The 25,300-nt window shown below is 40.6% G+C and overlaps 3 protein-coding genes across 3 annotated transcripts; 1 reads left to right on the plus strand and 2 right to left on the minus strand.

Annotated features, from left to right (window-relative positions):
- Positions 1–8,915: 8,915 nt before the first annotated feature.
- LOC148872901 (uncharacterized) lies at positions 8,916–11,239 on the plus strand. Its single transcript, XM_088969232.1, has 2 exons — positions 8,916–9,135; positions 9,251–11,239. The coding sequence occupies exon 2, from the start codon at positions 9,296–9,298 to the stop codon at positions 10,955–10,957; it is 1,662 nt and encodes a 553-aa protein (XP_088825358.1). The 5' UTR covers positions 8,916–9,135; positions 9,251–9,295; the 3' UTR covers positions 10,958–11,239.
- A 3,874-nt stretch (positions 11,240–15,113) lies between these two features.
- Positions 15,114–16,989, minus strand: LOC148872902 (BURP domain-containing protein 6-like). Its single transcript, XM_088969233.1, has 3 exons — positions 16,664–16,989; positions 16,394–16,502; positions 15,114–16,312 (listed from the first exon to the last, which is right to left on the minus strand). Exons 1-3 carry the CDS (start codon positions 16,700–16,702, stop codon positions 15,372–15,374), a joined length of 1,089 nt encoding a protein of 362 aa, XP_088825359.1. The 5' UTR covers positions 16,703–16,989; the 3' UTR covers positions 15,114–15,371.
- A 6,039-nt stretch (positions 16,990–23,028) lies between these two features.
- On the minus strand, positions 23,029–25,042 carry LOC148872903 (hypothetical protein At1g04090-like). The gene is made up of 2 exons (XM_088972439.1): positions 24,802–25,042; positions 23,029–24,677 (listed from the first exon to the last, which is right to left on the minus strand). The coding sequence occupies exons 1-2, from the start codon at positions 24,893–24,895 to the stop codon at positions 23,134–23,136; spliced, it is 1,638 nt and encodes a 545-aa protein (XP_088828565.1). The 5' UTR covers positions 24,896–25,042; the 3' UTR covers positions 23,029–23,133.
- Between the last annotated feature and the right edge of the window lie 258 nt (positions 25,043–25,300).

Consider the following 25,300-nt stretch of genomic DNA (forward strand, 5'->3'; position numbering starts at 1 on the left):
CTTATTTTCCACCAAACCAAACACAGTCATAGCGTTTGGGTTGAAAATAGGGTTTCTCTTTTTCCTTGATATATTTCATAAACCAATCGGATCCCGTACATAGAAGGATTTGTGCCATGTAGACCTGTTCATGTGGATGGGCCGGGCTTTTCCTTTTTATCAACAAAAAATGTTTAGGCCTGGTCCTGATCCTGGCCCGAATTTCAGGCCTAGATCTTGAGCCCGAGCCTGTTCGTTATATAAGGCCCAAAGTCCAATCTGCATATAAAATGTCTTTTTTCGTGTAATTTAATAAATTAATATTATATTAATTTGGTAATAATTTAATAAATTAATGCATTAATTCATATTTTTGAATAGTAAAATAATATTTGATAATAATTTAATAAATAAATACATATTATATATATTTATTATATATAAATAACGTATATTTCTATTATATATAATAGTATCAGACCAAATTCAGATATAGGTTGGGTTTATTTGAGAAAGCTCGAGCTGTCAAACTCTTAAACGTGGGTCTTTCGGTATCAAACCGCACAATGTCGTTGAAAAGACCTGTGGCAGCAGCACTCATGACTGACAACAAAGGTCAACCAATTGCTATTCAATTTTCACCCAATTTTTTTTTATGGTTTTTACAGGCTGTCTTGGTGATTTAGACCATCAACATATATCTAATTACACCGGTAGTTCAAATTTGTTAGATTTATGAATTTTTCAACAAAAAAATGAAAATTATAAAAAACTATATTTTATAAGTGATTTTTATTGTAGGAAGAAATTGTAATGGAGATTTATCATTGATTTATTAAACTCGTTGATCTAATAACAATTTGGTGTGTCTTATAATGAATTATTATTAGTAGATTGGAAGCTTAAACATTGTTTGATTAGTAAAAGTTATTGTATGATATCAACATGTTCTAGACTCTTTGGGGGGGTGTTTAAAAATAAGTGATTATTCAAAATAAGTGTTTATTTTGGTTATTAAGCACTTATTGGTATTTGAGAAATAAGCCCAAAATAAGTGCTTATTTTAAAAATAAGGACATATTTATGAAAGCATTTTTATGAAAGCATTTTAAAAGTACTTTTATAAAAATGTTTTTATAAAAATAATTTAATAAAAGTGCTTTCAAACAAGGTTCAAAATATCGATACTATTTTTTTACTTTTTTTTTCTAAAACCGGTTCAGGGGGGCCGGTTTAGGGCTCCTCCACTCCCTAAATCGGTCAGACCCGCGATACACCCACTGATGCAACTTCTATGGTCCTCGACATGCTAGATAACCCAACACAAAGGTTGAGCGAGGTTGGGCACCCGACAGGAGGCCACCTACATGGTGGTCGCCCCTGTTGGGAGCCAGGGGCAGTATAGTGGGCGCTTCGCTCACGCCCTGCTGATCTAACACCCCATCAGCCCCGGCAAGGCCGACCCCTTAACATCAAATAGTAGCAGCTGACGGGCGAGTAAGCCTTTGTCGAAGACCTCTTGGCTCCCAATCGAAGGGGAGATGATATAGTTAGGTCCCGCGACAATCGTTGAGACCGCGACCACTGCCACCATGCAGAGAGTAACCGAGACAAAGGTAGGCACTCTGGCCACTACAGCCCTCCTCCGAGGGATGGAGGTCGATGCCACACCTCTCTCCCACCAGTATCGAACCTTTGTGATCTCCTCAACAATTGTCAAGCCCGAAAAGCCCAAGACGTGCCGACGTCCGACAATTCAGGAAACAGGGTAGACCCATTCCATGTTAGAGAGAACTAGGACAAGGCCCAGGCCCCCATTGACCAATGTCTTGGCAACCTACAGGCACAGATCGACGCCATTCAAGACCATATCTAACAGGTGAAGGAGGGCCGAGGTGATGCCCTCACTAGTCAGAACCCCTCGTCCACCTGAATGGATGCCTTTATTGACTCCATTACCTCGGAGCCTCTCCCACCTCATTTCAAGGCTCCCACACTGGAAATGTATGATGGGACCATTGATCTAGACGACGACTTGGAGAGCTTTCGGGCACTTATGCTCCTTTACAGGTATTCCGATGCCCTAATGTGCTGAGCTTTCCAAGCCATTTTCAAGGGAGCAACACACAGATGGTTCTCCATGCTCCCTCCTCGGTCCATCAACTCCTAGGAGCAATTTTCTAACCTCTTCCTATCACACTTCATAAGTAGCCGATGGTGCCAGAAGACCAGCGTGTCCCTTATGTCGATCAAACAAAAATGGGGAGAGAGCCTCTGAGCTTATATCGATCGATTCAAGAAAGAAGAGCTCGAAGTCAGGGACCTTGATCCTTCGGTCTCCATGCATGCCGCAATCAATGGCCTCTAGCCAGGACCTCTCAAATGGTCGATCTCCAAGACCCGGCCCAAGAACAAGGCATAATTCTTAAAAAATGCGCAAAAATACATTGTTTCCGAAGAGGCTAAGGCCAGTGAGACCAGGGCCAACCCTAACCGAGGAGCCTCCGAGAAGAACACAAAGGGAAGGGGCAGTCGCGGCCACGACCACACCAACAAAGACAATGACAAGAAGCCACCGGCCCCTTCCTTCAGCAAATACACGCCACTCAACTCCACTCGAAGTGGCCAACCAAGATGAAGAGGAACCCCAAGAGGGGTAACCCTAGAAAATATTGTAAGTACCACCGCAGCACCGGCCATGACATAGAGGATTTCTATGAGCTAAAAAATGAGATTGTGTCCCTCATCTATCGTGGGTATTCGAAAGAGTATGTTGGGGCGTTGCCGGCGTCTAGTCCTCACAGCAGTAGCAGCAGCAAGTCAGGGCCCAAGCCCATCACTCCTTGGCAGGAATCATCGACGTCATCACCGAGGGTACGACCTCGGGTGGAGCATCAGCCTCAGCCTGGAAGACATATGCCAAACAACTCAACATCCAGGGCTTGGCACCCAAGAAGCCGAAGCCAGACGACGTCATCTCCTTCTCAGATGATGACATGCAAGGGATCTTGGTGCCCCACGATGACACGTTGGTGGTGTCTATGACCATCGTCAACTACATGGTGAAGAGGATACTTGTAGACAACGACTCTTCAATAGACATCCTCTTCTATGACACCTTCAAGAAGATGAAATTGACACTAGATCGGCTGCAGTCGGTTGACGTGCCATTGGTCGGCTTCTCTAGGACCGTCGTCAAGCCAGAAGGAAAAATCACCCTACCAGTCACAGTAGGGACAGAGCCACTATAGGCCACCAGGATGACTGAACTCTTGGTCATGAAGATAGGCTTCCCCATACAATGCCATCATTGGAAGGCTGACCCTTCATGTACTCAAGGTGGCCATCTCATCCTACCACCTCACCATGAAGTTCCCAACCGAGCATGGCGTCGAAGTTGTTAGGGGGAACCAGTAGGCATCCAAACAGTGCAATGTGGTAGCACTAAAAGGAAAAAATAAAGAAGTTTTGTCGTTAGAGAGGCTTGACCTTAGGGATGAACCAGCGAGCCGAGGCCAGCCAACCGAGGACCTCGTCTTGGTTCCCCTAGACAAGGCCAAGCCTGAGAAGATGATGTGTGTCAGGTTATGCCTTCCTCTAGACACACTTCCTGAACTAGTAAGCTTCCTCAAAACTAATGCCAACGTCTTTGCTTGGTCTGCCACTAGCATGACAGGAATTGACTCCTCGATCATTACTCACATGCTAAGCGTGGACCCGAGTTGTTGGCCAATTCGACAAAAGAAGAGGAACTCTGGACTAAAGTGTTGGAAAGCCATCGGAGAGGAGGCAAACAAGCTACTTGACACCGGCTTCACCCAAGAGGTACATTACTATAAATGGTTGTCTAACATGGTCATGGTTAAGAAGGCTAACGGGAAATGGCAAATCTGTATTGGCTTTACAGATCTCAACAAAGCTTGCCCCAAAGACAACTTTCCTTTGCTGAGGATCGACCACCTCATCGACGCCACCATAGGGTATGAGCTATTAAGCTTCATGGATGCCTTCTCCGGATACAACCAGATCAAGATGCATCACGAAGAATGTGAGAAAGCCTTTGATGAACTGAAGTCCTACCTTGCCTTGCCCTATCTGCTTACATGACCCCTCCCGAGAGAAACCTTGCTATTGTACCTCTCGGTCGGGGACGAGGCTGTCAGTTATGTTCTGGTATGAGAAGATGAAGGAGTACAGAGGCCAATCTACTATGTCAATAAGGTCCTCTACGACATTGAGAGTAGGTACCCCGAGGTGGAGAAGCTAGCCTTTGCATTGGTGGTCTCAGCCAGGAAACTCACACCCTACTTCCAGGCTCACAGCATCACAGTATTAACCTACTAACCCCTCAAGTATGTACTCTCTAAGCCAGAGACCTCAAATCGGCTAACCAAATGGGCCATCGATTTGTCTGAATTTGACCTTCACTACCAGTCGAGGCTCGCAAATAAAGCACAAGCACTAGTAGACTTCCTGGTGGAGTGAACCTTCAGTAGAGCCCTCGGCCAGGCACCCAAAGTAGATGAGGGGTCTCGACCTACCTGAAGACTGTTTGTAGATGGGTCTTCCAGCAACGAGGTGGAATATGCACTATGGTTCGGCTTCCCTACCTCCAACAATATAGCTGAGTGCAAGGCCTTGCTCGTCGAACTACAACTTACCAAAAACCTCGGAACCAAGCACATTGAGGTTTTTAGCGACTGATAGCTAGTCGTGAACAGGGAGAATGAAGCCAAAGAAACAAATATGGATAAGTACTTAGATAAACTTCGAGATCTATCCAACCACTTCCAACACCTCACCCTACAGCAGGTTCCTCGAGCCAAGAACATGAGAGCTTATGCCCTATCTAAACTGGCAAGTAGCTCAAGTTTGGCCCTCAGTCGCTCTATACATATTGAGAAGCTTGCATGACCCAACATTGAAGAGAAGTAGGTGTGTCCCGTCCAAGCTTAATCCTGTTGGATGGACCCCATCCTCACCTATCTACAGCACGAGCAACTCCCCTCTGACAAGAATGAAGCAAGGAAAGTCCGACAGTAGGCAGCCCACTATTCCCTACTTGAAGGCAAACTGTATAGAAGATCTTTCACCTTGTCGTACCGCAAATGCCTCCACCGAGAGGAGGGCGAGTATGTGCTCAAAGAGATTCACGAAAGCATCTACGGCAACCACCTCGGAGGTAGAGCCTTAGCACAAAAGGCACTAAGGCAAGGATATTTCTGGCCGACCGAACAGAAGGATGCCGCCGAGTTAGTGCAGAATGTGACCGATGCCAGATACACTCCAACATCTCCCATCGGCCAACCACAACCCTCTTGGCCCTTAGTAATCCATGGCCCTTTACAAAACGGGGAATGGACCTCCTCGGACCATTCCCTCAAGCCTTCGGGAGCAGGAAATACCTTGTCGTCGTGGTAGACTACTTCACCAAGTGGGTCAAAGCTGAGCCCTTGGCAACCATCATGGCTAAGACAATCCAAAACTTCTTCTGGAAAAACATCGTTTGCTGTTTTGGCATCCTCCACATGCTCATCATTGACAACGGCAAACAGTTAAACGACGCAAGGTTTAGAGAATGGTGTGCAAGTCTTGGGATAAAGCAACAGTACACCTCAGTCGGTTACCCCTAGACCAACAGCCTAGACGAAGTCACTAACAGAACCATCATGGAGGGATTGAAGACAAGATTGGACAGAGCCAAGGGACTTTGGGCATATGAGCTGTATAGCATCCTTTGGGCCTACAGACACCTTGGACCGCCATAGGTGAGATCCCTTTCAACTTGACATATGGGACCAAGGTCGTTATCCCAACAAAAATTGGCCAACCGACACTTCAGACCAAGGCATACAATGAGGTCGAGAATGATGAAGAGATGAGAAACAATTTGTACTTATTGGAAGACATCCGAAAGCAAGCTTAGGTTAGAGTTGCGGCCTATTAGCAAAGGGTCGCCAGATACTACGACTTCCGAGTGAGAGAGAATCACTTCAAAGAGTGGAAGATCGGTACACAATCAGGCAGGTGGTCGGCCATGACACCTTTCGGGTAGAGTACTTGAGTGGAAGATCGGTACCTCGTACTTGGAACTTCGAGAACCTCCAAATGTACTACCAATGATGTAAACTCATTAGTAAATACTTTATCAATGAAGTGTTCAAAGTTCCCCCCACCTCAACTCAAATTTTTAGTGTAAACATTCTTACTTCATATAGCTGTCAGGACCCCTCGATCGCACGACTAGTCATTGCACACAACCTTTACTAAGTTTATATGCCCGGACTAAACAACGACCATGGAACACGACTCTTGAAGAGTCATACACCTACTCGCCTTTTGGCTAAGGCAAAGAAATTTCGGGACCTCGGCCACTATATCAGCTTACTACCCAATGCAAACTAAGATGAATAAACACATTAAACGGGTAACACTACTTCGCTAAGGCAAAGACACTCCGTGATCTTGGCCATGCACCATTCACTGGGCTTCGGCTATGCATGAATCCATTCTCTAAGTCCCTAAGGAACAAAGCCAGGCAGGCTAAGGCTATCACCTCCCTTTTCTTCTTGTTGAGGAAAGGGCCCCCGGATCCTCGGTGACGAAGCTCGGCCTCGGCCTAACTACCTTAACAAGAAAAAAAGATAAAGATAAAGAAAGAAAAGAGAGAGAAAACGCATAAGATTTGCAAAAAAACTTAGTCTATCTTCATTCATTTCTTTGCACTTTGCGTTTTACAAAAAATTGGCCTCGGATGGGGGAGGTCAAGCCCCTTACAAAAAGTTAGCAAAAGCAAAAAGGAAAACTGGAGCTGTACGAGGAGGATAGACAAAAACTATTCAGAGGAGGTCCTATCCCTGCACGAAGCAACTTCAAGCCTCAACTTCCACGCATTTGTTGGCTACCTCAGGTTGTGCGGACTGCTCGTTGCCGACTTGGCCCTCGGAGGGCTGCATCGCCTCGGCTGGTCCTATCGCCTCAACAGTCGGGTTGCTTGAAGATTGGATCCCCAGCAGGCTGACGTCAAAATCAGGTTGAAGCACCAACACCTGAGCCTTTGCGTCTTCGATGCCCTCCAAATAAGAAGTGACACCAAATTGGGTCATCTCATCTTTATAGGCGTCGGTGGTCTTGTACTCTTCAACGGCCCAAGCCAAGGCCTTTTGTGCTTTCTACTTGGCCTCCTTTATCTTCTTCTTGGCCTCTTTCAGGGAAGCTTGAGTAGCCCCAGCTGCTCCCTCTTCGTCGAAACCTCAGCCTCCAGCTCCTTTCAACAGCCATGCTCCTCACAAGATGCCAGAACATATGCCTCTCGGCCGGTCTGCACCTCGGCCAACTAACGCTTTAGCTGGTTGTTCTCCTCTTGAGAGGTCTTGAGTTGCTGAAAAAGGACCTTGACTTTGTTGCACATGCCGACAGCGGTGGAAGACGTCTACTAGGAACAAACCGTTGGCAAATAAGAAAGAAAAGTGAAGAAAAAATGGCTAAGTATAAGAGAAGAAACCTCACCTCTGCTAGCCGATCCAGCAAAGTATCTTGAACCCCCTAGATGGTCACCTGGGTCCAGGACTACCTATCCCCTATCGGGAGCATTCCGGTCACTAGGGCTTGGCCAACCCCTAGGGTGCTAAGGGTGCCACTCTCCCTGACACTTCAGTTGGGCGAAAGACTCTATGAGCCGCCAATGGCATGTCGTCGCGGCAGTCAAAAGAATGAGGCCTCAACTGCCGAGAACCCCAGCAGTGCCCTCGGCTTGGTGGTCCTTCACTACCAGTCTCTTCCCCATCAAAGCTTGAGGGGCTTTGGCAGGTCTCTTGGGCATGGCCGCTCTCCTCCTCTCGGCCTTGGTAGGGGCCTTTGACCAAGGCGGTTTCTTTGGGGTGGGCCTCTTCGATGGCCCCTCACTTGAGCCCCTCTTGGTGGACTTCGTCATCTACATGAGATGTTCCTTGATGCCACCGTTCATCTCTATAATACACAAAGAAATAAGTCAGAACAAGGACAAAGTAAAACGGGAAGACGACACAGATAGCCGACAACAAGAGTGCCCATATTGGACGTGTTAGTTGTGTAGTGGGCTATGAAACTAATGATAAGTGATAAAATACAAGCGATTTACAATTGTGGGCAAAGTGTTTTATAATTGGTGTGGAGCATTATTATTGGTTCACAACCTGCTGAACGGATATTAATTCATTAATAATAAAATAAAAAAATTATATTGACAATTACCCATTCATTGATTACAAGTTTTTCCAGTATCATGTCTTTTTTAATATCATAATCGAACTTTAATATTTTTATTTCCGTTTTATAAAAATGGGTCCATGTTATTCGAACCATAAATTAATTTTTACTGATATATATTGGACGGTGGAGATCATCGGGATGTGTCAAGGGTTCTACTAGTTGGTGGGTCCTCCGCGTAAGATTCAAATATGATTATTGAGTTGCACCTGAGCAGGTTAATTCTCAATAAGTCAGTTATGAGCTTCGATTTGCAATCAGGGGTGCAACTTGAGTGGACCTAATTCGATCTGGAACTAACGCAGCTCGCAATTTTAAATGGACTGGGTTTGGATTTTAGGGCCTCAAACTGGCCCAAAATCTTAGGCTTTTTTATTTTTTGGCCAGGTCCAAGCCTATTCCTTGAATAGCTTCAACAGTTGGAACTTGCTCTCAGGCTCAGGCTGGGCTACCTTAGGCCTAATTCTTTGGGTTGGCCCAGCCCGCCCAACTTGTACCCCTATTTCTGACCGCACTGTCCAACAGACAACGTGGATGGAGATGGACCATGGACGTTGTGGAAAGGCTTCCGTAATTTTGTTTAAAATTCAGTGGGCTAATTAGAAGTAACCATGGTCTTCAACTCTTTCGTAATTTTGTTCAAAATTCATGGGCTAGAAGTATCACTTTCTTCATCCGTAATTTTTTCAAAATTTATGGGCTCAATGAAAGAAACATTGCTTCACTCTCCTCCTCTTTCTCTCTCTCTCTCTCTCTCAAAGTCAAAACATTTAGCAAAAATCCAACTGTACTCTCACCCTCTCGCCCCTGCTCTACTGCCTTTTTTATTCTTTTCAAAAAGATAAAGAGAACCACGGAGTAGAGCTCTCTCTCTCTCTCTTCATAATCGATTGCATCGACAGATCGAAGGTAAGGAAAACCATTCTTAGAAATTTCTACTTTTTTTTTCGTGTTCTAGTTTTGTTTCATTGATTTTTCTTGAACTCCTTTCACTTGAATTAATTTTCTTCTACTTCGACTTAAGATCTCTTTCGAGATTCTGGAATTAGGGTTCTCAGAAACCCAATAAATGAAAGAAACGAGCCCGACAGAGCCAATAGGGCAGAACCTTATCAAACTCATCAGCAATGTCTGCTTCTCCGTCTTCGTCTTCTCCGTCCTTATATTTACTGTAATTGCAATTACCTATCAACCTCCCGATCCATGGCTTCAGTCGTCCAAAGCCCTTACCAGGGTTTTCACAGAAGTTGAGAACGCTACTTTCAAAATCGACGGTTCCGTCCTCCCAACCGGCGAGGATGTCGGCATTGCCCCTGTCGTATCACCATCCGCCGTTGTTCAGATCACCGAAGCCTCAATTGAGAAATCTGAAGAGAAAATGGTGAACTTGAGTTCTCTTCCAAGCTGCGACGAATCTCTGAAGACTGTCAATTGTTCTGATCCGCGTGTCCTGATTGCCATAGAGAAGTTTAATCTTAAGGTCTTCAAATCGATCGTGTTCTTGGAATATCAGACGCCAGTAAATGGATCGAAACCGAATGAATGTGATGTGGCCTGGAAGTTTCGGAACAAGAAGGAGAAGTCTTGGCGCAAGTACAGGGATTTCAGGAGGTTTAGGATCGGTATCGGAGAGAGTTGTAGCTACAGAGTTACCGGTGCCAATGGCTGGCATTCGGGGATAAACGCTAGGCTGCCAAGGCCTAAATTGAATTCGACAAAGAGCACAGGAGCTCCCAAGGCTTCTTTGGCTATTCGCGATGATGAGATCAATGACACTATCCCTACCGTTGGATCGGAGGCTGCCTTCAGGAAGGGGAGGTATCTGTACTATTCGCGTGGGGGGGATTACTGTAAAGGAATGAATCACTTCCTCTGGAGTTTCTTGTGTGGTCTTGGAGAGGCACAGTTTCTGAACAGAACATTTGTTATGGATCTGAGTATGTGCTTGGCCGCAACCTATAATCCGAGTAACAAGGATGAGGAAGGAAAGGATTTCCGGTACTACTTTGATTTTGAGCATCTTAAGGAGGCGGCTTCAATTGTGGAGGAAGGAGAGTTTCTGAAGGATTGGAAGAAATGGGATAAGACCCATAAGAAGAAGATCCCCATTAGGAAGGTTGCAAGCTACAAGGTTACACCAATGCAACTTAAAAGGGATAAGAGCACAATTATATGGCGGCAATTCGATGCACCGGAGCCGGAGAATTACTGGTACAGAGTCTGTGAAGGGCAGGCTGCAAAGTATGTGCAGAGACCCTGGCATGCTATATGGAAGTCAAAGAGATTAATGAATATTGTTTCTGAGATTAGTGGGCGGATGGACTGGGATTTTGATGCAGTTCATGTTGTTCGAGGAGAAAAGGCACAGAATAAGGAGCTCTGGCCACATTTAGATGGTGATACATCTCCAGGTGCCCTCTTAGAGAAGCTTAAAGGGATGATTCAGCCTTGGAGAAATCTGTATATTGCTACCAATGAACCATTCTATAACTATTTTGATAAGTTAAGGTCTCAATACAAAGTCCATTTGCTTGATGATTACAAGGAGTTATGGGGAAATACCAGTGAGTGGTACAATGAGACCAAGCTCTTGAATGACGGACGCCCTGTTGAATTCGATGGGTATATGAGAGTGGCCGTGGACACTGAGGTCCTGTACAGGGCAAAGACACATGTAGAGACATTCTATAATTTGACAAAGGATTGCAAGGATGGCATCAATACATGCTGACCCAAGGCGGAGGCAGAACCTTTACCAGGTTGATGTTGAGAATGGAATAGCTGCAAGACTTCTTGGTCAATTGCTTGATAATCTACTTCTCATTCATTTTTTTTTTTTTGAGGTAAGAATACTGCAAAGATCTTTTCAGGCTTGTTGTTTTGCTGTTCTTCTATTATATTCATTTACCCCATTGTCTACATCAGGCTGATTTCTGTATGATATATTCAACAATTTTTGTCATTGATTCCTTATATTTATATCCTACTATATCTTGTAGAGATACACTAAAAATGGATCAAATCCCTTTCTGTATTTGTGTTACCCTACATAACCATTTTAAAGAAACCAAACAAGACAAGCAAGACGAGAGAAGGGGAGGTATTGATGATAATTAAAGGTTATGGATCACATTTTCAAGCAGCTGAACTGATGGAATCACATGCAGCAGATCCAGATGTTGAAAGTTCATGTAAAAGAATAGTAGTTTTTCTAGCCTAATCTTCATCATTTTAGAAGAAAAAAATGGTAGGCCCTCCCCTGTGGTACCATGGTGAGATAAAATTAAGGTTAATGGTGAATTGTTTATGTCTCATTGTGGCCGTCATTCCCCAAATTTTCGAAGGACAGATTGATACTGAGCTAGGCTTGTTGCACTTAGAATGCCTTCTGCTTTGTTTGCAATACATCCATCTTACAACAAGGGTTCATACTGCAATTAGGAATGCAATTCCAGAGTAGGAACTATTAGAGGGTCCTAAACAGACCATTAACTTGGTGGATAAATTTATACAGTGCCAACCCATGAATATTTGACAATTAGGAAGCTATGGGTCTTAGCAAACTGTCTCAAGTTTGTTGCAGTTTGATAATAAGTAGCTACTTCAAATAATTTGATTTTGAAAATCCAGCTTGACATTCCCAACCACAGAAATTTGGTGTAATATAACTTGACCCCTTAACATCAGATAAAAAACAATCTCCAAGCTTTGGTAATTTGGACCATTCTTTACCATCTATTAATTTCCACTCTCAGCATTTTGTTTAAATACGAGAAATAGGTACTACAATGTCCTAAGTCTGAATTTCAAAACTTTTTCCATCTATATATATTCTTGAGATATTGAATAAATGAACTACAACAGGAACAATATTCTCCTTCGGAGGTTGCTGAAAGAAAAAACAGATTAGGTTTTGGAATATTTTGTGATTCCCAACTTTACAGGTTATACTCTGAGGCTCTGAGATATTGAATAAATGAAGTCACCAGGTAGCTTCTTCAGTTACAACTACAGTTTTTCAATTCCGTCGACCTCGACTGAAGGGGGTCTATTAGAATGTTGATACATTACTTCCATTATTAAATGGGATATAAGAATGTTTATACTCTCTGAATAGGTGAGAAGTCACACTCATACGAGTCTAAAATTTGTTGAGCCTTAGAAGAATGTTAAGGATGGGGCCCCATACGTATTCCTCCTCCATTACCAAACATGAAACACCTCTTATCAGAGTAGGTTATGATCAAGACTTAATAGCGGTTGATGATACACAGATATGGTTAACCTGTACCTGTCCCCCGTATTATAAGCTATTTCCATAAAAAACATCTAAGGTGGTAATTTGCCAACCCCAATCTGTATGAAAATTTTGTTGATTTGGCGGGTTTTTTTTGGAAAACAAAGTCATACGTATTGATGAATACACTCTCTAGAGGCTGCTGTTAATGGATTCGGAAAGTCTGAAACTGTCATTGGTTTCAATTATCTTGAACTTGTATAGATGTTAGAACTTGTATCCGATCAATAAGCGTATTGGATGCGGATTTAGCCGCCTCCAATCTAATTAAAAGTATAGTCGGATGGGGAGATGGGGTTATAACCAATGTTTTCGAACCGTAGTTGACCCAGATGGTCAGACCGTTCATGTGACTGGTTCCGTTTTACCCCAAACCTGGCATTTGGTCAAAATTCGTTGAATTAGTCAATGACTCGTTGACCCAGACGGTTTGACTGTTAAATTGTTCAACCCAGAGAATGGTTTGCTGTAAAGTGAGAGATATGTGCGTGAGAAGGTGAGAGATATGCGCGAAACGGTGAGAGAGAGTAAGATTTGAGATTGAGAAATCTCATATCTGCCACCATAGCAGCCGCTGTTGCCATTGTAGTTTGCCATCGCCGTCATCATCATTGTTGCCGTTGTAAGTCACCATCACCGCTGCAAGCCAGCAATATGCAAGTCCTCCTCCTCCTCCTCATCTTCTTCTTCTTCTTCTTCTTCTAAACTCTTTCAGTTCAACTGACAATTTTCTCAAATCTCTCTCATTCAAAGTTTTAACCCTTATTTTCTCTTATATAATATGCATCTTACCCTAATATTCCAATTTAATGGGTAAAATGTTCAAACCGTTCGAATTGTTTGACCCAGACGATCGAACAACTGACCCGGAAACAAGGTTTTTAAAACCTTGGTTATAACTCATGAGTTTAATATTTTATATTTATATAAATTCATTATATATGTATAGGTTAAAAAGTAATTATTTTTTTTAAACCTTTCTTTTTTGAGTTCCACATATCAGATTTCCGATTTTTAGAGCTGAATCAAATCCAAATCCAATTTGATTACAGTACTAACTGATGGTGCGCAATATAGATGCTCTTAGCTGTAGGGCAGCTCAGCCGCCTGTCGCCAAGTAGGTCACTCGAACTACAAAGAAAGGGATGTATCAAAGAACCCGGGGTGGCTAACCTGGCGAGATCGCTCTGATGCTTAAGTCAGTAATAGTATATGCAAGCTGAGAGTTAGAGAACAAGGAGAGCTAGAATGCTCAAATCGTGCGTACCTTTTCGTGTCATTGGGGTTGGTGCCTTTGTATAAGCTTTGTTTGGCGTGGGCTTCATGCAATGCATCCAAGATTTTTGGGAAGTCGCCTAACCGGTCCAAGATCCCCGGAGGTAACCGCCACACACGTTGGCCATCCTCCATAACACTCGGTACATGGGCCAACTTTCGAGAAACTTTGGAGTGTCGGGATATGCATACCGAATTTGTTGGCAAGCACAAATCGCAGGTCACCTCTTGGACCCCAATTAGGTCGGCAAGCCCTCGAGGTCACATCGGCCAGTGACAAGGTGCTACAAGTCGGCCATAGATGAGGTGCTCCTAGCCAGCCTAAGTTGTGGTCGAAGTTGCTAGGTTGGTGGTAAAGGCAGGTCGCTAGGTTGGGGCGAAGACAAAATACGATCTGGGACTCTAAATCATCGCCTAGGTGGTGTTTGAGTGTCGTCCAACTGTTTTGGGATGCCATGTGTCACAATGTCATTGGAGGTCCAAATCCACCCTCATCACTAACCCTATTTTGTTTTAAAATCCATTGATGTTTTTGAAATCCATCAAAGTTCTAATAGGAGATCATCTATATTATATAAAGTGAACATTTGCTTTGATTTTGATGCAGTTTGTAAAAGCTAAATCAAATCATCATATATATTAACTTATATCTTTACCCTTTTATCTCGCCATTATACATATTTTTGCAAATATGTTTTTCAAATCAGAAATTCGAAAACACATTATTAAAATCTTTTTTGGTAAAAGAAATATGGGTCTTATATCTCGATAATACTGCCTAGGGCTGGGGTACCTTAGTCTCAGGTAATTACCCATTGCCAAGTTTGGATCTGCTAACAATAACAACCATTGGTCAGTTCATCCAGCCGCACATCCGGAATATATAAGAAGATATTACCAGTCCAAAATGGGATTACTTGCTGGTTCTGGACCCACGTCCACAGAGTTTTAAATGTAAACAATAATACTGAAATACATGGTTTTGAAAATTGGACTGGACCGGATGGTTGAATTGGAAAAACTGGGAAACGGTTAGATGATTGGTTCCGTTTTACCCTAGAATTGTTATTTTGCTAAAAACCGTTGATTTGGTCAGTAAATTGCTGATCCGAGTGGTTTTGGCCGTTTTTATTTTATTTTTTTTTTTTTGTCAGAACGGGCCATTTATTCGGTTTGAATGATAAGACCATTCAACCCAAGAACCCAGACCCCTGACCGGTTCGATTCGATTTTAAAAACCTTGCTGAAATGTCTAGCAAAGACTAAGAAATCCCAAGACTATTCCAATCATCACTGATCCACTTCAACAAATGGATTTAAATAGTAAATAATGGGCATATTTTTGTTTAGATTTATATGCTCGTATCTTTAAATATATTTTACATGTAAAAATCTGAAAACTACTTAAAGCAAAGCAGCTTAGTGGACTTTGGGAAAGCCTAGCAATGGATATGTCTGATAAGGGAAATAAGCTAATGTGGTGTGGAGAACGGGCACACTCTTTTATATATAAAGTAGTGCAATAGCCAAACTAAAGGCTGCGAGCTTAGACGTACTACAAAAGTTGAAAGCTCTATTTCAGCTTCTGGCTTGGAAACCAAGCAATAGTATCCTCCCTAAGGAGGTGGCAGATAGGCACAGTCCCGGGCTTAACCTTGAGTAATCGGAAGGCCAAGTGCTGAGGATTCCATTTAGACGTATCTGTGTGACACACAGCAATTGCCTTGGCTTTCACCCCATTGGCACCAACCAATGGAACCAAGTATGACCTCGTTCTCTGTATCAAATGGCAGTAGTACACAGAGTATGGGTAGTTCAGACTATGGCACACCACTGGATTGCTGACCATTTTCTGTAGGCCTGAGCCAATCATGTACTGCTGTTTCAGGATCTTCTTCTCACCATTATCAACCTCTGCAGACTTGGCCCAAATCCTTTTCCCCAGCTTTGAAGTGCTGAAGTCGATCATTGATTCTAAGGATGTTGCACAATGCTTGTTCTCTCCATCTTGCGCAGGCGCCTCGCATACCTTGATCGTCTCCTCCATCGCCTCTGCTGCTACCGAGTGCTGCTTGACTCTGAATCGACGTAAAATTTCAGGTAACTTGTTTGATGAGAAGGGTATGGAGTCTGCAACCTGGCGTGGTAAGATGGTTGCTCTGTTTCTGGTTCCAGTGATATCCAGATTCATCTTTGTGCCTTGTCGCAAGCTTTCCTCCAAGAAGTAATAAGCAACGTTGGGATCAAGATGGAACTTGTCCTTGGAGGCCAGAGACTTTGCATAGTTCACGTTGGATCCATGAGAGTTTCCATAGTTTACATTGAACCCATATGCAACATTGTCATCTGGGTGAAACACAGTCTCCATTCCAACACCGGATCCATGAAGATCTCTGTAGTTTAAGTTGAACCCATGAGAGTTTCCATAGTTTACATTGAACCCATATGCAACGTTGTCATCTGGCTGTAGTACAGCATTTACATTAGATCTGCTGGTTGGCTTCAAATTTCCATCTGAAAATTCAACAACAAAGCTCAAAATAAGAAGCTACTACTAAACCAAATTGGTAAATTTTCATAATTCTTGAGGCAAACCAGGCCGTAAAAGATCCCGGATTGATTTCGGCATGGGAGCATTGGACACTGATTTCCAGTAAACCTCTGAAGGTAGCAGGTCTGCATGGCTTACTGCAACTGTAGCATGCTGCACGCATAAATTTGGAAGAGAAAATTACTATTCAATAACAAACTTGGTAATAGTAAACTACACATCTCACATATGTATAATTCAGTAGAGAAGGGTAAAGAAACAATGGACAATGCAAACTGATGATTTCAAAGAAGAAAATCAACCGGAATTCTCACCACAAGGAAAGCAATGATGGGTAGAAAAGGAAACCCCATTGAAGGGCTTGGCTAATTGGCTTGGAAATTGATATACAACCAGAAGAAAATCAACACAGAGCTACGTCTGATCTGAGTAAGTTGCGAGCAGAGAAAGGGGAGAGAGCTTAATTTATATTGTATTAAGCACCCAATTGGCAGTATGTACCGACGCCATGGATGCCTCACTAAGTGGTGGATGCAATCATTCACGGGGCTCCCAGCCCCACCAGGACGCGGAGAGGAATATTAGTACAGAAAATTTCCCCAGCAGGAGCCCTACTAGTACTAGTCCACTGAGAATATCAATGGATATAGATATATTAGCTCTGTACTTGTCTTGGAATGAGGGCATGGCTATGGCCGCCCAATAATAGTCCAGTGACCTCGAAGTTGCAACCCTATCAAATAAAACTGTCGGTTTCATTTCACACTTGTATTTGAAAACAGCACAAAAATCTGCCTGAATGGAGACAATGTGTAGCAGCATGCAGCCTGTCTGGCCTCGGTTGTCATTGATACCAAAAAATCCGAGACCCCATCTCATATTCAACACAATTATTTTATATTTGGATGATATATTTATGTAATCGGATGAAACTCAGATTTTATTATTGATTTAAATATATAAAATTTATATAATTATATTTATATATAATAAATCCATTATGTTATATTTATATTAATTTATTGTATATAAAAGTTGAAAATAATTCACTTTTTATTTTTTATGTTTTGAAAAATTAAAGTAAAATCAAATTAAATTTAAATTCAATCCAGGTCCAATCAATTTTCTAATCGGATGTAAATTTTCAATAATCCGGTTGGATTCGGATGTTGTTGAATCCAATCCGATTACAGCCCTAGCTCATGGGACTTTGGGCCAGGCAGGGCCTGGCTTAAGCTATTCTTGCTCGGTGTGAGTCCACTGGCTCCTCTACGCTCAGTGAACTACAACCTCAGCTAAGGGTATCAATGGACCGGTTTTGGATTAGACCCCTTCCACTCCAAAATCAATTTAGATAAATTAGACGGATCAACAAGACATATTGGATTGGACCAATCCAATCCAAAATATTAATTAAATTGAATTGGACATGATCTGTCTGTAACAAGTTTATATTAGATTGGGTTGGATTAAGTCAATATCTGGTTCATTGATATAAGATAAGAATATATGTGTCAATGGACCAGATTTGGGTTGAAACCAATCTAAATCGAAATGAATTTGAACAAATTGGACAGTCCAAATATTGAATTGGACCTGATCCATTTATAATGGACTCACATTAGACTGGATCGGATTGGACCAAATTCAGTCCAATTGACACCCCTAACCTCAGCTATACTCTTTTTGAGGGGGCAAATCAGCTATACTCTTCAGCGTTTTTTTTTTTTTTTTTTTTGTTAAAAAGGGATCAGTCGTGAATTTTACTAAGAAACTGGATTGGCCCCTCCAAAGTTAAATTTGAGCTTAGGTTGGCCCCAAACCAAGTCCAACACACCCATTAGCATCCCCACCTGCATGGGGCCATGGCCCATGGCCCATGGGCAACTCTTTCATTATTTTCTGACTGAAGAATAGTCTCCATCACAGCTATCATGGGGTCAGATTCCACTAGAATAGATAAGAACCATGTCGCCTAATGAAAAAAAAAAAATTCAAGTAAATTTAAGATCTAGGTCAGATACATGAAATAATCAATTAAGACCAGAATGAATTGATGGGAAAAAAACAAGAAAAATACAGGATAACTGTGTTCTTGTCTGATCTCAATGACTCTATTGGGGTACCTCAGATAAAGATCAGGAAATTCCTATCAACCCATATCATGGTTGATGTTTAACTAATGATTATTGGAACAATCCTATCAATTGAGAGCCCTAGCTCAACAACTTGAATACTCGTTTAAATGATCAAGCAAGTTAGAAGAAAGTAATGTGGCAGACATATTGGAGTAGCCACTTACTCTGCCAGGTGTTTGATAGGCATCTTGACATCCTTAGTTCCTTACCAGATGACTCCTATTATTGTAACTATAGGGCAATTTAGATTTTAGACAGACAATCCATCAATATTTGGCTAGACTGAGGCTTTTGTGTCGGCAAAGTGGGTTAGTGCCATTGTCCACTGATGGAAGGACTACCACTACTACAGCCAATTTGGCCGCCAGCAGAAAGATAAACTACTGCCCTATATCACTATAATCCCTTCTCTGTTTAACTTTTTATCTTTTAGGCTAGGAAAAATATCCTTAATTGGGTCAAGACTAAATGTAAAGAAACGGATAAGATCCTTCCCAGGATGTATTTATACCTTGTCCATGCATTGGTGTGTATCCGTGTAAACACTTATTTTATCAATAAATAATGTGTAACCATGTTCTACATACAATATATGTATTATTTTATATTTAATTTATGTTTTTAATTCAATTTTTTTATTTATTTATAAAAAATATTAAAGATTGCAATGTAAGGTCAAAAAGGGGGGGTTTCATGAAATTAGTGGGGTAAGGCTCCTAGGCATGTTATGCATAGATCTCGAAAAGTTACCTAAAAAAAATCACCTCGATCGAACATCAGAGTGCAAAGTTATGGCCCTCAAAAGTTTGCTTACATATTTGGTGTGCAATCTGTGACCCAATCACTGGGTTGGACAGTTTTTTACTTGGTCAATGGTTTTTGACAAATTTCTAGGTTTTTACTAGAATCGGTCCTAGAATCATGGCCGAGTGATGCTGGTCCTCACCAGCACAATGCAATTTTTGGGTAGGGATCTCCTACCAACCAAACGCTACCAACACTATCCCAACAAGCCATTGCGAACGTCTCCCTTGTCATTCATGGGAAGATGTTCCCAATGTGCGATTACAGTGGCCAGTTGGGACATGTTGGGAGCATCTGATTGGTAGCTGATTTGAACTCTCAAATATAAAATTTGGGGTGTTTGATAACATCTGAATTCTTTGTCTTTAATGTAATAACGAGCTTCTTAATTTTTTTTCATAACTATTAGCCTATGAGCCTATGAATGAACAGTGACAAGTAAGGTTCAAAGTATCAGAAACGCCAAGTATATCGGAAAGGCAATTTTAAGAGACGTATCAAGATACACCTTGGATACACATGTGTATCGGAGAAAAACTAAGATATGCTTGGAAACACTATAAATACTTTAATAAATCATAAAAAATGCATCAATTACACTAAATAAAAGACCTCAATGAGGTGTATATACATTAAATTAATATGTTTTAATGGTTTATGAAGAAATATATTGTAGTTACTTATAATTTCATTAAAAATCTCATACTTAACTATAATTTATAAATTATAATTCTTAAGTTTTAATGTTTTATGGAACGGAAAAATCCAACTCTCCCATCCAACCATAAATCATGCATTGACACAACTTTTTAAGTGAAAATATAATTTACAACTATTTATTATTTAAATAATTTTTATTTATTATTTATTTCCAAAAATTATAAAAAATAAATAAACATTATATAATATATTAAAAAAATAGTTATTAAAGAAGAAATTTCAATTGCTTTGTGGATATGATAGATGATCCATAGAATTATAATATATTCAATCATTGTGACCAAATGATAAAATATAATTATTTATTTTTTTTAATTCTAAAAATATAAAAATAAAAAGTAATGATTAAAGAAGAAATTTCAATTGGTTTGTGGATATGATAGATCATCCATATAATTATAATATATTCAATTATTGTGATCAAATGGTAAAATATAATTAATTATTGTCTATTTTTTAATTATAAAATATAAAAAATCAAAAAAAAATATTAAAGAAGAAATTTCAATTGCTCTGTGGATATGATAGATAAATCCATAGATCTAAAACATATTTAATCTTTATAAGTAGAGAAAAATTACATTTTTAATTTTTTTGTTAATTTATATTTCCCCAAATATCTTAGTGAAATTTTCATAAATCTACTGATAACACAAAAAAAATTATGATTTTGAATGTAAGAAATTTAGATCAACATAAATTTAAACATTCAAGAAAAAAATAAATCACAAGATATTATAAAAAATTTAAAAAAAAAAAACTTACCTATTTTTGCCATATTTTTTCAAATTTTGAAAAACCTTCAAAAAAATTAACGATTCACACTTTTTTCTTGCAAAATTTTGTAAATCTAGTACTCTAGGAATGAGGTTTAGAGTTTTAGAGTCATTTGAGGGTGAAATAAAGTTTATTTTAGGGAAAAGAAGCTTGCTTCCCCCTTTATTATTTTTTTTTTTAGTTTTTATTTTTTCTTTTTCGTCGATACACCCCGATATGGGTCTGATATGCATGAAAAAGACGAGACGCCTGATTTCCATGCATATCCTGTATATGTTTTTCAAATATATGATAAGATATGCTCTATATTAGGTGTACCGTGTCGAAATTTTAAACCTTGGTGACAAGTGAGAAACCTTAGCCTCTAACTTCCAGTGTCATAATGAGAAACACATGCCAATATAAGGGGATTGTTTTCAAAAACAAAAACAACTGCTACATAACAAAATTGTATTGTTTTTTTTTTTTTTTGCTGACATGGCAATTATCTTTGATTTTGAACACAAAACTAACCATGTTCAACAAATTCAGATTAGTTGAAGGCGATGACTGTTTAGCAGGCTGTGGAACTAATGATCCTCATGGGCCCCACTATAAAAGGTGTAGGTCCTATATATTTTATTACTAGCGTGAAACATTATCATCTATCCCACATCCATCAGTTCAGCTAATCCTTGTTCTTGTTGAATACAGAACACCCCCTATATAGGGATGAAACTCATGGAGTGTTTTTTTTTTTTTTGGTGCAAAAAAGTCATGCTGATTATTATACTCTTGAATACTTTATTAATTATTTTATCAATGAAAATACAGAGCAATAATTCATTAAGTTCGTTCACTTTAACCATTACCAAACGACCTCTTAAATTCCAACCAGATGACAGCCATATCTGGAAGGAAAAAGGATGTAAAATAGTAATTGTCCTGAGAACTAAGTCCCCTCTCAAAAAAACAAACCTTCCTCCACATTTCATATAAATTATACAAATTGACCCCTTCTCTTAGTTTGAGTTGAGATGCTAACAAAAAAGGATAATGTGATGTTAAAAAAACAATTTTGCCTAAACTTTAGAATATTAAAATATGCATTGACCTAAAAAGCATAAAAATTTCAATGGGATAAAAAAAAATCAGAGGAAATATCTTCAAACAACGCCACTTCTCTCTCCTCTCCCCCCTCCCTCTCACTAAATCTGTAATTATTTTTGTTTCTCCCATCATTATCGTCGTTGTTGTTATTATTGTTATTATTATTTAGAATTTAACATTCTCTGCTATAGGAATCCATTAAAATTTTGACAAAAATTCACTCTAAACCTATCAAAATTGCACCTTAAGGCTATGTTTGGTTTGAATAAAAAGGAAAGAAAAAGTAAAAAAAAAAAAAACCTATACAAGATTTATAAAAATTTCCCTACTTTTCTCTATTTTTTTCCTTCAAAACAAACACAGCCTTATCCATTCAAACTAAGGAAAGGACTAGAAGGAAAAAAAAAAGTGTGTATAACTTATCCAAAACTTGTAGTTGTCTTCCATTTTTAAACAAAGTAACAAGTAAAAGTGAGACAATCATTTGTCGTTTACCTCAATATGTTAGTCGACCACCCCCAAGCTCCAGGAGGGAGTTCACCTCCGATGGGCGCAACTAAAACTGTCTCATCTATACCCGGATATCCCAACCCAAACTTCTGCATGGTTTGGACGACTTGGGTTGAAAAGGTTTCGTATTGGATTGGATATCTGGGCCTGACCTAACTAGGCTTGGATTAACACAGCAAATAAACAGAGCCTAAGAGTTTATATTTGATCCTAAAGCTAAGTTTGGAAGAAGTATAAATACAAATATGTACATAAAAATTAATACTAAATACAAGGTTTTGCACACTCCATATTTGTATTTGTACTTTTTCCAAACTAAACCATAAGAGAATTAAAAGAAGGGTAATTTACTAAATCATCTCTATAGTTTCATAAATTTATTAAAACCTACTATATATTTTGTATTTTATTAAAACACCTCTTATAATTTGTAATCAAATTATTTAATCATGATAACGACAGTGGAAAATAACAATTTTAACTTTAATAATGTTTATTTGAATAAATTGAATCAAAAAATAAAAATAAATAAGACATAAGCAATCATTTATTTGGTAATTTTGAAATAAATAATCATGAACCCATCTTCTTAAACATTTTGTAGTATTTTAGAGGGTATTGTATAAATGACCCTAAAATTAGTTGACTTAAACCCATTTTGTTGCATTAAATGAAACAATACAATAATATTACAACTACGTCACCCACCAAAATTAACAAACCATGAAATGACGAAAACCAAAGTTTCAGGCTTCGTCCCCGCTCCAATTGTTCTTCATCTTGGGGCCGGTAGGCCCTTCTTCTCCCAACACTTCACTCGGAAGGCTTTTCACAAGATTCTTAAATGCAGTCTTAAGCTTTCCGGGAAGCAGCTTCTCCACTTTCTTTATCTCCGCCGCGGTATCATAACTAATCTTTGGACCCCATTCTCTGGCATAGTTCAGCCATGGAGGTTCGACGACTGTGCCCAAGTGCTCGGCCGAGACAATCACAGGCTTCGCTCCTGTGTCCATCAGAGCCTTACTCTTGGCGGTGTCGTTCCTTATTCCCACCCCGTTGCTTCCCTGCAGAACCAGTCCTGGTTTCGGATAGAATGCATGGCCATGCAAGGAAGAATAGGCGACCAACTTGTTCCCACCTTGGAACTCGAGCTCTGAGGCGTTCATCCATGTCCCCTTACTGTGCTGCGAGAAGTAAACCCTCCAGAGCTCCCCGGTGAAATTGCTGATTCTCAGTGTCAAATGCTCCCAGTCTCCAACATGTTCGCCGATTTTTCCCAGTGAAACATTTATGAACTCTATCTTGGCTCTTGCCGGCCCGTTGAATGGGTAGAATACCCAGATACCTACGTCTGTGAACGTAGCGCCTAACATTGGTTTTACGTGTATGTAGGCCTGTGAGCTTTGTAATTCACCTTTCTTCACCTTCCCTTTGTCCGTCTCATTGATGGGGAGATCCAACCAGTAAGACCCATCATTTGAACCGCCTAGGGGAAGATTGGACCCAGTTGGATCGATCGGCACAGGATTGGATTCGTCGCCCTTCTTGTAAAGTAGAGCTCCATTGTTGAAGAACCAAGTCACAGAGGAGGGGAGGTATGATTCATCAGGATGGAAGTAAATCCATGGGGAGTAAGCTTGTAGTAATGCCTCAATCTGGTTTAGATTAGGCATGGAAGATAAACCAGATTTGTTGTTCTTCAAACAAGCTAACGATGAAGGAGAAGCCGCACCCTGCGCTTCTGCTACAAACGTCCCCTCACAAACACCAGGAGCCTGGGCTCCTCTAATGGTGGGTCTCAAACTATAGACGTTCAACCCATTTGATCCCCATATCCACGTCTCACGTTCGCATTGATCGGTGAGGTCAGAACGAACACACCGGACTTTGTCTAGGGGTGGCTTCTCCGGCGAGGTTGTGACGACGTAACCAACAGCTTTGTAGCCATCCGGCGGGGTGGGTAACCAAATGTAGCCATTGCCATCTTTTTTAATTTGCAGGGATTCACTGTTCCAGACAAGAGTGTAATCCAAAGGTGTCTGGAGAGCTTCTGTTGAGGGATCCCCTCCGTCATCTTTTCCAGCCAAGGCCCACCCGAAAAGAGGCACGTTATTGGGTTGGCTGTAGCATCCGAGCATGAAGAACCCTGCAGGTATTGGCGAAGGTTCGAAGAAGGTGGCTCCAAGGTTCCCTGGGCCCCCTTCATGGACAGCCCAAACCTTGGTGAAAGTAGAGACCTGGCAAACCTCTACCCCTCCTAGACTTATGATTCCAGTTGCAAATCCGTCCCCTGTAATTCAAAACCCAGAAAAGTTCAATGGATTTGATGATCAAGAACATCCAAAAAACGTTAGACAGAGACCAAAGTAAGCACATTCCTACAGAAACAACTGGTTAATTAATTAATTAATTACCTTGTGGCCAAGATGGTAGTGGAGAGGGAAGCTTGAATATTGTTTCAATGGGGTCCCTAGCAGCAGAAAGGGAAGTAATTAGACAATTCCCCATGGTATTGATTGAGAGCTTTTGAACTTGAAATAAGACCAGAGAAAGCTCGATCGGTTGGGTTATATTACAGATATGGAGCAAAGAAGAGCACAAACAGAAGAATATTAAGCATATTCTCTTGTGGGTTGATGACTGTGTATATGAAGAAGACAAGTTAATAAACAAGGGCTTTGAGTTTGAGTGGTGTAGTATAGAATTAAAAGCTATTAGTGTGCCGTGCAAGGAATCTAAATCAATCTTTTTTATTGAGTGTGTGAGCTTTCCAAACGACTTACCTTCTAAACAAAAAGGTTTTCTCTCTCGGGTCTCAACTCTCAACCAATTATAGCTGAATAGCTTCTCTTCCCATTTCAAGTCAATCAATTAACAGGATTAATTATAAAACAATGTGATCATCAACAAAGA

This window comes from Nelumbo lutea, chromosome 2 (genome assembly GCF_056320005.1).
Source record: "Nelumbo lutea isolate HS-2025 chromosome 2, American lotus-T2T, whole genome shotgun sequence".
NCBI classification, from domain to species: Eukaryota; Viridiplantae; Streptophyta; class Magnoliopsida; order Proteales; family Nelumbonaceae; genus Nelumbo; species Nelumbo lutea.